Source organism: Alligator sinensis, unplaced genomic scaffold (genome assembly GCF_000455745.1).
Source record: "Alligator sinensis unplaced genomic scaffold, ASM45574v1 scaffold286_2, whole genome shotgun sequence".
Classification (NCBI taxonomy): Eukaryota; Metazoa; Chordata; order Crocodylia; family Alligatoridae; genus Alligator; species Alligator sinensis.
The window spans coordinates 2,069,020-2,080,709 of record NW_005842164.1 but is presented as its reverse complement, the minus strand read 5'-3'; the positions used below and the strand labels follow the sequence as shown (position 1 = coordinate 2,080,709).

At 37.4% G+C, this 11,690-nt stretch overlaps 1 protein-coding gene across 1 annotated transcript in view; it reads left to right on the top strand.

Moving 5' to 3' along the window:
* LOC102375705 (neuroligin-4, X-linked) overlaps positions 1-8,001 on the top strand; it is a 58,566-nt gene extending 50,565 nt beyond the window's left edge. The window contains exon 4 of the mRNA XM_006025742.2: positions 7,085-8,001. Within this exon, the coding sequence (XP_006025804.1) occupies positions 7,085-7,934 (850 nt within the window). The 3' untranslated portion in view covers positions 7,935-8,001. The remainder of the gene's footprint in view (positions 1-7,084) is intronic.
* The last annotated feature ends 3,689 nt before the right edge of the window (positions 8,002-11,690 follow it).

Sequence of the window (11,690 nt, the reverse complement as noted above, 5' to 3'; positions counted from 1 at the left end):
GAAAGAGTGCGAGCAGAGGCTGCCAAATAATACTGGTCTTATCATCTCTCATTATAGACACTACCTTCCCTGACCCTTCACCAGTCCCTTTGCAGTCATATCTATCAGCCCCAGCCTTAGGAAAATAATGCCCCCTTTGTATTTTGACCCATTCCCATCCCCGCCCCCAAATCAGTGGTGCTACTGTAGACAGAGGCAGGTTGGCAGGGGAGTGGGGTCTGGCAGGGAGATAGAGCAGCGTGGTACACCAGGCCTCCACTGACCTTTAAACAAATACTTTTAACTAACCTGTGAAGGTTAAAGTTGCCTGGCACTTTCCGTTTCATGGTCCTATTCCAGTTGCTTATAACAATTACAGGATATTTTCTCAGGAATTCTTATAACCCATTCAGAAGAATAAATCATCCTAAATATAATTGCTATTGCTGTCTTCTTTTAAGGTACTGAGTGCTTCCACCCTGCATATGACAAATCCAATTAGGAGACAGTGAAGCTATCCCTGGGTGTAGCTGCTCTTAAGCTCCCTCTTTCCATCATGGCCTCCTTTCTGTGTTTGGCACATACAGAGTAGGAGTGGGTGGGCAGGCTCCATTCTGAACAGCTCCCTCAAGAATATTGCAGAAGCAATATAGGAAACTCCTAAGTGATGGTGTTATTGTGAAGTTGTTGCACAGGGAGTGGAATGAGTGGAAAAAGTGTAAAGAAAAATCTGTAACATTCTGTCACACCCACATGCAGAAAAGATGGTTGTTGAAAGGAAGGAGACCATTTTTTGCTACTCTAGCAACAATTAATCTAATATTTCCACAGCATGTGCAGCTACAGCAGTGCCACTTAATATTAATGCCAGAAATACCATTTTATTATCCAGCAGTCAGAGAGACAAACAAAAATTATGAAAGATATGCAGAACCCAAAAGTGTATTTTTTACAAGTTTAGTATGATAAGTACCATTTAATGCATCCCTGAAAGCAGCTAGATGAGTAGCATTTCAGCAGCATTATGTAGACCTCAGTGAAAGATTTTAGGATTTATATTATTAAATGTTCATTCCACTGATGGTATTGCAACAATAGAGACATTGTAAAGTGTCTTTCGGTATAGAACCTCATTTAACTTCTACATCAGATAGAGATTCGGCTTGTGTATATCTTGCATTTTGGTTTTGAATCAACCTCTATTTCATTGCAATATATGTATTGCAATATATTCATTCCAGGACACTTTAGAAACGACCTATAATCAATACTTTAAGGGGACATGTGTACATCAAAATCTGTGGGCTAAGCATCAGTGAACTGTAGTATATAAACAGTACATAAGGGAAAGATATATTAGTGTGACTAAGGGGGGGAGGGGATAACTGAGGTAGCAGCTCTAGGTGCTGATTTTGGGAGGCAGGGAGGTGATGCAAAAATAACAGTCATTTATGCTGCTGGCTGGCTACCTAGGAGCCACCAACAGCAGTTAGGAACTGCCACTGTTCTGATCACTACCATAATCCAGAGTGTAGAGCTGTCCTGTTTCATCCCTGAGGCTACAAAAAGATGCCATATTTGTTATGGAATAAACCATTTTATCCTGGGACATCTTTGTTACCCCAGAATACATCCTAAAAAGGTTCATGGAATAAGAAGTACTAACAGTTTATCTCAAGATGTCCTAAAGTGCATTTGAGTGGTTTTTCCAGGGCTGCATGATTGGATCAGTGACAAAAATCCCTCCCAGATGTGCATTCAACCACTCACTGAACCCTTACTCATAGCCCTGTAGAAGGGCTATATCTGTACATACTGATCCCAGGATAGTTCCAGAATAAACACAAACAGAACTTGTCCAGGGATAAATGCAACATCTGACTGGGAGAGGTCACTCTCACATATAGAAAGTTGGTGGAGAAATAGTGGCTAAAAACCCTCAGATTTCACTTTCTGCACAGATATACAGTTTATAAGTCAGCACCTTTTAGAAAAAGGACAGTATCATTCACACATATTGAGGGTACCTGGTTGAGAAACATATTACTGTGGGGCATTTCTGGTGCAGATGCAATTTAAAGTAAATTATTTTTAAACTGCGTAAGCAGAGAATATGCACTCATGACTAATAATTGTCTTCCTGCAATCATATGAAAGAAGATGATGTTATTAAAGCTAATGGAAAGTAATATATGTCTCTGTAAGTGCATCTGCATGAGACACTATGTCACCATAGCAATGAGCTATGGCAACATAGCATTGGTGAGCACTAACCATGACACCACCGCTACTGCGCAGTAGCTCATTGCTACTGTATGGCAAGGTTGGAAATAACCCGTGCACCACTGGGACTGTGCAATACCAATGGGAACTGTGCAGTTATTTAGTACTTACTTTAGCAATCATGCAGTCCTAAATGACTCCATGGTACTGACTGCACAGTGGGGCTCATGTGTAGATGTGACCTAAGAGCCTTGATTGAAGGAAGTATAGACATGCAGCAAATCGTTATAAGTTATGTTATTATATTAAATGCACCTTTTTCTGAAAGTTTTCCTTGTTCCATAATTGCATGTTCATGTAAGTTCTAGGGCCTAAAAGATGAGCTGAAAGATAACATTCCAAAAACATGAAACAGAAAATGACAACTGAAAGCTAGAGACCAGGAAATGGCTGGCTGCAGGGGAAAAGCTGACCATGTAAAGAAGTATGAGCTATGGGTCCAGATTCAACTTCTTTGTTAGGCACCTAAAAACCACTTAGTTCAGTTCAGACCCCTAAGTTCCAAGGAGCAAAATGGCCCATGGCCAGCAGTCTTAAAAGGCTCTCTGTAGTACAGTGGTTATGCTAAATCTCTGGGATGAAAGATTCCCAGGGTATATCCAGACAAGTGGGAATGTTTATTTTCCCAGGAATAAATAGCAGTGGCAAACCTTGGCATGGCAAGCTACCTGAGTGGGGTAGGGAAGGCTGGGGCCAGCCACTATGCTCGCCTCAGCAACTTTGCCTGGAGTCTTGTGGGGCCTCTGGGATCTGCAGCCATGGCGCTCTTGCAGCAGAAAGCCTGGCCAGCAGCCAGAGTGTGGCTCCAGCTACCCAGGCTCCGGTTCTGGGCAGTACTTGCTGCTGCCCCATGTACCACCCCACTTTTTTTGGTGTGGGTTTTTTGTGGGATTTTAACATCACCCCCCCCCCCCCCCCACCCCCCCAGGTCAAGAAAATACCCCCTGGACTACAAAGTAGCAACATGGGGAATGCCTGCTTGCACAGTTTGTGGCACAATGCTTATAGTAATGTGCCACAAACTGCACATCCACACTTGTCTGGATGCATCCCCAGGGGCTGCTTTTTGCACCCATTACTACTTATGTATTTGGTATTAAACAGACATTAGTTAAAAACGTAATAGCACCCAGGCTGCAAAGGAGGGTTCCCATTTGCTTTTTCTCCTTGCCCAACAGTTCTAGTACCTTTGACTTCCCACTGAATGAGCTTTAACATGGGATGTGAGGAGTGCTATTACTTATCTTGGAGGTTAAGGCCTTCCCCCTAGAGCATGAGAGATATGGATTTAAATTCCATCAGAACACTGAGGGCCTAAGAACCAGATCTTCCACTTCTTAGACAAATACTTTGATCACTAAATATTGGTCAAAAGGGGATATCATCTCCTCTTTTGTCAAGACTTGGCAGTCAGAATCACCTGTCTTTAGGAAGTCACTACACAACTATCTCAAAAGTGGCACTTGGTGTTGTGAGGAGGAATAGGAGTCACAAAATGGATAAGTGAAAGTCAGAAGGATTTCCTCTAGTTTCATTTAATTGTTCTTTTGAAAATTAGAATTGCTCCCAATTGTCTGTATAGAGTATCTAAACACCCAAGCCTGAACTGTTCTTTAGGCACTTATATGTTTAATTAGGTCCTTTTGTACTGCCCTCCAGGGACAAATGCTCAAATGTTCGATGGAACAATGCTTAAATTAAAGCATATGCCAATCCTGTTGGACTCCTCACCCTGCTGTATAGTAATGCTTAAAAAAAAAATTGCCCAACTGAATTTTCCTCCAGTCCAAGTTCTCAGAAACTGTATTAGTGTTAGTATAACACAAAACGTTCTCTCAATGCTACAAAACCTTGTTAAATAATGATATTTTATCCCAAGGAAAGAGAACTACATAACTGCTTGACAGATCAAGAGTTCACCTCTTAGCGCTAATTACCTAAGAAGGTAACTATGGCATGGCAGCATTTTTCTGGGGTAAACTTCTGTGAACTTTCCAAGGACTTTTTAGGGATTTGGATATCTCCCCACATTCAGTGAATAGGAATGTGGATGGGAGGTGATTGAACACCATAAAGTATCCTTACCTTCAGGTACATGGGACAGCTTCACAAAGCTGGTTTCTGATAAGTAGCTATGTGGAGCGTATGAAAAGCATTTTTATATCAACAAGGGTAAGGACTAGGGATTGAGGCCAACCGCAGCCTTGATTCTTCATGGGGTGTTCTCAAGACTTCAGTAGGAACTGTGGGCTCTTATCACCGCTAGGAGTTTGGTGCTTAATTTTTACCATAGAATTTCACTGTGGATTTCATTCCTCAAGCACAACTAACTTACATGTGTTGACTTAATTTCATGAACCTTTTGCAACTACACTGCTGAACACAGGGCAAGGTTTTTAGAGCTATAAATTGGAACAGCATGTTCTTAAGCAGTGGGTAGAAAATATGCGATGGATTCCCTTCTACAGCTGTTCCAGGCTTTTGAGTTCCTGACAAGGAAAAATGACTTGTGCTCTCATAATCTGTACGAGTTTATCTTGGTTTTACAATTTTTGTCTCATGTCCAAAAGTACTGTAGTAGATACATTTTATCAAGCCAATGCCTTGTCTGGATTTTCCAAATTCTCCTCTGTATGCTTTGAGAACAAAAGAATTACTTTTATTTCATTTTCAAATACACATTGGAATCTCTCAAATTGACAGCATATTGAAATATGTTGCAGTTTTGCTTGGAAAGGGATAGAACTTCAGCTTCAGTCAGGGTATAACAATTAAAACTTTTTTTTTCTTAAAGCCATATGCAGAATTTAGAATATAGATACTATCTAGAAGAATAAAATAAAAGCACTGCTTCTGGAATCCCCAGATTAAGACTTCACAAAATAGCAACTGTGTGGTGTAGAATAATATCTAAAAGAAAATAGAATTATACTCTCAGAGAAAAAAAAAAAATATATATGTATACACACATATATATCTTCACATATATATATATTTAATTTAACTTGATTTAATTCAAAGGAATATTCCCACAGGTAAACAGGTAAAGGTAAGTATCTACAGTTTATTAAAGTTAATTCACTAATCTATCTTTACAACTAAGAAATGGCTCTTTATTAAGAACAAAGGAACTGTAAGAATAGTTCACCAAGCTTGTGTCCAATGAAATAGGAAAAAATAATTTTAAAAACCTTTTCAAACTGTAATATTGGACCAGAAAATTCCCAAAACATTGATAAATACATTATTAGCAGAAAAGGAAGAGATCAGAATCATTTTAAGAAGAAATAAACTAATCCTTGTGGAAATGTAGAGGAGAAATATCAGTTTAATGCAGAAAATATACATTATATACTTCAGTATGATATACTATGAAGTAGATATGTCTTGCTGGAGGAAAAATTCAGAAACTTCTAAGAGATGAAATAGCAAACTAGATGTTATTGTTAGATATATTTCAAAGGAAGGAATATTTACAAGGAGTATGCATAGATTCAACTTATTTTTCCTTTAATTTTAGTTTCCCACTGCTGTTTTAAAGGAGATGAGGTTAAGCATGAACAAGTTTACATTGACTGATCAATATATTTTTAAACTTACTAATATGAGCAGTTGTAGTTATTTGCATTATTTGTTTTTTAAAGTTAAACATTGGAAATATAAGACTAAGAAATAAAAAAATAAAACATAGGGACTACTTAATTTGATGCTATGTGTTTAAAGATCCAGGCCAAACTCCTATAAAGTAGCTGGTCTATTTCCAATTTTATTAGGATAGGGGGAAACATTCAAAACTATTTTACAGGAGTACTGGGAAGGATTCTGATTAGGGCAGGAAAAAAACTTGGACAGGCCGAAGGCCTTTTGTACTAGTTGAGTAGTATTTAAGCACTCTTCTTTTGGGAAGTAATTTCTTACTGCAAGTGATTGCAAGATTTGCCACATACCCATGTTTTAGAAGCTCTTTCCTTAAGCGTGGTTTAAATAAGGAGGGATAATGCTTACATAAATCAGAGCACAAAAAAGTCACAAATTGCTCCCGATTTAGCCCTTCTATTACAGAATATTACAGAAAATGAACCTAAAAGACATATACAGATCCTGAGATGGTGTTAATCATCATAACTTTTTGATTAAATTTACAACACTTACAACACCTCAGGTTCTGAATAAAGGTCTGGCTAACACTGTAAGACAGTCTTCTATATGCCACACTGTGGGACCTACTGAAGTCAAATCCTGAGATGCACTAAACATGCAAAACACTCACCATGGCAGCCACTCTGAATTTTACCTTTTGAGTCCAATCTTTGAAGGCAACTACACAACTCCAATTTACGTTTCTAGGGGAGCATCTATACATTAATTAATGTGCTTTTGCTACTGCACACCAGATTTAGTACCTCTAATGGGAGGTACTAACTAAATGTGCATTAGGCTGCCTTAATGCACAGTAGCAAAAGTGCACACTTTGTTAGTGATGCTTAATGAGCAGTAGCTTAATTTGACTGAGCATTAGCATATTATCACATTTTTACCATGACATTCTAACGCACAGTAAAATAAGCTACTGCACACTAACACGTATGTGCAGATGCATCCTAGGAGTAGGAGTGAATAATTTTTTTCCTACTTTTATAGAAGGAAATATTACTGTGTCAGATTTATTTGGATAGAAGTTGTCTGTAAGTTTTTGAAAGGCACCTATTAAAAAAGGGCTTCATTAGGTAACGGATTTCAGTTTCTCTTAATTATGGGGTAAAGCATAATGCATTTACTTGTATTAAGTGTGCTATTATTTTATTCTGTTTTTTCTTTGTAGAGATCCAAACCAGCCTGTTCCACAAGACACAAAGTTTATTCATACAAAACCCAACCGTTTTGAAGAAGTGGCCTGGTCCAAGTATAACCCTAAAGATCAACTGTACCTACATATTGGCCTGAAACCCAGAGTCCGGGATCACTACCGAGCAACAAAAGTTGCCTTCTGGTTGGAACTTGTACCACACCTGCACAACCTCAATGAAATATTTCAGTATGTTTCCACAACAACAAAAGTTCCCCCTCCTGATATGACATCATTTCCTTATGTAACCAGGCGGTCTCCTGGAAAGCTGTGGCCAGCCACCAAACGTCCAGCAATGACACCAGCCAACAATCCTAAACATTCAAAAGACACTCATAAAACTGCCCCAGAGGATACAACTGTTCTCATAGAAAACAAGCGAGATTATTCCACAGAGCTGAGTGTCACTATTGCTGTGGGAGCATCCTTGCTATTCCTCAACATTTTAGCTTTTGCTGCACTGTATTACAAGAAAGACAAGAGGCGTCATGAAACACACAGGCGCCCCAGCCCTCAAAGGAACACAACTAATGATATAGCGCACATACAAAATGAAGAGATTATGTCATTGCAGATGAAACAGCTGGAGCATGACCACGAGTGTGAATCGCTGCAGGCACACGACACACTGAGACTCACCTGTCCACCTGACTACACCCTTACTTTGAGGAGGTCCCCAGATGACATTCCACTCATGACACCCAACACCATAACCATGATTCCTAATACATTAACAGGAATGCAGCCTTTGCATACTTTCAACACTTTCAGTGGAGGACAAAACAGTACTAATTTGCCCCATGGACATTCTACTACTAGGGTATAGCTCTGCCATTCCTCTTTCACCCCACAAGCCAATTGGAAGAAAAGAGAAAAAGAAGAGGGAAAAAAATATTCTCCATAGAACAACTTGTCAGAATAATAATAATAAAACAACAGTAAAAGAGAAGGACAGTCATTATTTTCTTACTGATCCTTCCCATAGGAACTCTGATATTAAAGATCAGCTTCAAACCCTGTGAAATGTGAAATGTGTACATTGCTGTTATGATACTGCTTTAAGATCTCAACCGCTTTGATTGAAAGTTGAGGCCAGAAGAAATCAGTTAAAATGAGGTTTTGAGTGCAACCATCAGAAACAGAATCTTCTGGAACATGGAGCCAGTGACTGTACAGTTTTTTTAATAATAAAAAATAAAAAAAAAGTTCTTTATGTGCCATACCATGAATGGCCCTTGTTAAAATAAAGACATCATCATGGGCTTTTACCCAGCATATGAACTTGCAATCCAGAAGGGAGAAATAGGATTTTATTATTAAAAACAAGAGGACTGACTATGCAGTAAAACACGTATAGTTCTGTGCAGAGATGACTTGCCAGCCTGAACTATATTTAAAGAAACTTTGTAAAAAATGTACATAGCTGTGAGTTTAAAAATAAGCTTTTATTGATGTTTTCAGTTTCAAAAGAGCTTTTAGAAAGATTGTGCATTCAGTTGTGACCTATGTGTATATACATTAGTCATATCACCTCTGTTCCCTCCAGGCCAAAAGGAGGAATTTCTTCTTAATTACTAGTGGTAAGCAAAGACATGAGGTTTTTCTAACATGTTTCATTTATAGAAGGACATGGTGTCATGCAGAGGATAGAGTTGTCTGTGTGACCTGCATATTTTCTCTTACAGGTTACACAAATGCATGTTAAAGCATTCTTAGGAGATGGTTGGTTGTTTTTTTTCCCCAGAAACCTTTTCTTTTCCTTCCTTTTTTGTTAGCGTACATTAAATTGCAACACAGAGATGGATCCGAAAATGGAAAAATAATTATTGTTTTAAGCTTGTTGAATTGAACCAAGAAACATCAAAAATATATATAAAGAGTCCAGTTTTGTAGTTCTTGGTTATTTTAATATATTAGGCAGAGTTGCTTCCCAATCTGCTACCCTGACAAAAGCAAAGAAAGCCTGCCTTTTGGTCAGTCTTTTCTGAGGAATACTAGCTCTATATTCACCAGCAGCTGCAGAAGAGCTTGAGCTGAAGAAGCACCCACTCAGCTTTGCTAAACAAAGGGAAATACAGTTTGAAGGTGGGGAAAATGGTTTGGTTTGGTTTGGTTTTAAAAAATGGTCATGATTTATCATTATACAAAGCACTTTTTCCCCTCAGTATCCTGCTTTTGTGATCAAGAGTTCATCTGTCAGAAAACAGTATTTTCGACAGTTGTGTAGCTGTCCCATATCCAATAGAGATTGTTGGGAGCTAGAGAGAGAACTGATGGGGTTTGTGTGCATTTATGTGAAAATTCAGGACAGCATCATTGTCAGAAAAAATATACAATTTTTATTGTTTATTCTGCACTCCTTAACTGGGAGGGCAAACAGGGCTGTCCCACAAGGAGTTTTATAATTTCTTTTCAAAAACGTATTCAAATATTAAATGATAGAAGTGAGTTATTAACAAATGAGAGTTACTTTATATTTTGCTTTAGAAAGTAACTATTTAATCCAGAGATTGGAACCAAAGATATTTGAACAGAGTTGCTCTGCACTTGAACATGACTGTCCCAGATCTATTTTTTATTACTATATCCCTTCGAAGCTGGGCGCAGCAGTATCATATTGTCTGTCCCATGCAGAACAAAACACAAGATGCCTTGCACCTTTTTTTTTTCCTCCCTTTTTTTAAAAATTAAACACTTTGGAAGTGCCAGCCTGTGAAAGGTGACATACGAGTTCTGTACAGCTCCTTGCTGTGGCTGGCTGGGAGCAGGTTTTGAAAGAGATGAAAAAGAGATTTAATAATATGGTAAAAGTCCACCATGAAACCAGTATCATTCTTTACATGTAAGAAGATAGATATGCTATACATATGACCTGGTCTCTCAGGTTGGACAGTAGCGAAGCAACATTCTGAAGTATGTCTAGTAGCAAACAGAAAACTGCCTTCTTCACTGATACATCCCGTAATGTTTATTAAAGCTGACTCTATACCAGGCCATTTCTGCCACCTATATATTGCCTCAGCTGAGATGCAGCCGTTCATGACTCTAAAAATAAAAATTAAAAAAAAAAAAAAAGAAAAATAATTTAAAAGGCAGTGATGCTTTGCATCATAACCAGTTGGGTATGTTTGTAATGTGAATTACAGTATTTGTTTAGTACTTCCAATTGTTTTCTGCTAGCAATATGTACAGTACTGTGTCAGGCTTGTGACATTTGGGTAAAAAAGTTCCTGTAAGTGAATGATTTTGACTTTTAAAAATAATTACGATCAAGTCAACTTAATCATTTAATACATCTGAACTGATGTATGATTTATAAATGGAAAGATTTATAGGATCTTCATAGAATTCTATAATAATGATAACAAATTACACTTTGCAAACTGTACAAGAAACAAAAAAGAACTTTCCCAGTATATTCTTGACCTTAAGAGGCACGCAGGGTTTAATGGTTTCTTTTGTTATTGTTTTGCAATTTTTTTTGTTTGTTTTTCGCCTTAAGTAATGATAGAAGATATATATGGCTGGACACATATGTATAAACTTTTCAGCAGCATTTTTAATAATAAAATATCACAGTATTTTCTAATGCTTTGTGCAAAGAATTGCGCGCTCATCCTTTTTTTGTTGAAAATCTTTAAGAAGTGTTTTTTTAAATCTCTTTTTAGCCCTCCATATACATGATGCCTTGACATGCAGTACAAAAATATTATAAGCAGCAGAGGTTGGATTTTCATGATATTGAGTTATCATAGCAGTAAGAGCTCTATAAAACTATTGCTTAGGTGAGAGAACACCACACTGAAGTTAAGACAGTGCAGATAGTGTAGATGAAGCTCCTTATTCTCACTTACCTATAAGCTCTAGGGCTTGCATTGAATTATTTATGTTGTTGTTCTGTTAATAACCTTACATTCTTCCCTGATATTCTAAGGGGAAGCATAGCTACCGTACCTCCCATGTCAGCTTGCAGATTAACAAGTAAAAATGTATTTCATCAAACAAGATTTTAAAGTAGAGCAAACAGTTTTTATACATTACTGCCTCTATAAGTAACCATTCATTATTTTTTAGACTTAGATTTTTAGAATATTTAGGTTTTTAAAGGATAGTAAAACATATGTATATAAATAATATACATATTTTATATAATATATTTACACTTGTATATAAATTATATGATTTATATAAATGCATATGAAACACCATCACACCCAACAAGCACTAGATGTATAGTCAAGCATAGGAGTATTATTATTTTTGTCAATGGGAGATAACCAATTATAGTTTCCCCTTTTGCTATGTTAAAATCCATTTGTCACCCAAGTTTCCTATTATCTAACTGATGAATATATATTCTGTTGATTAGGGGTGGATATTGTTTGCTTTCTGTAACTATTTTTTTAACAAGTGTATTAATAGAAATGTTTGGAGAATTTTGAGCATATAGTGAAGAGTATTTAAAAAACAGATTTTGAATGATTACCTTTCAATATTTACACTGGAGCTCCAGTACTAAGAGCTGTATTTGAAGAGAAGAATACTACATGACTACCAATCTAATGAAACAGCTTGAATTTTG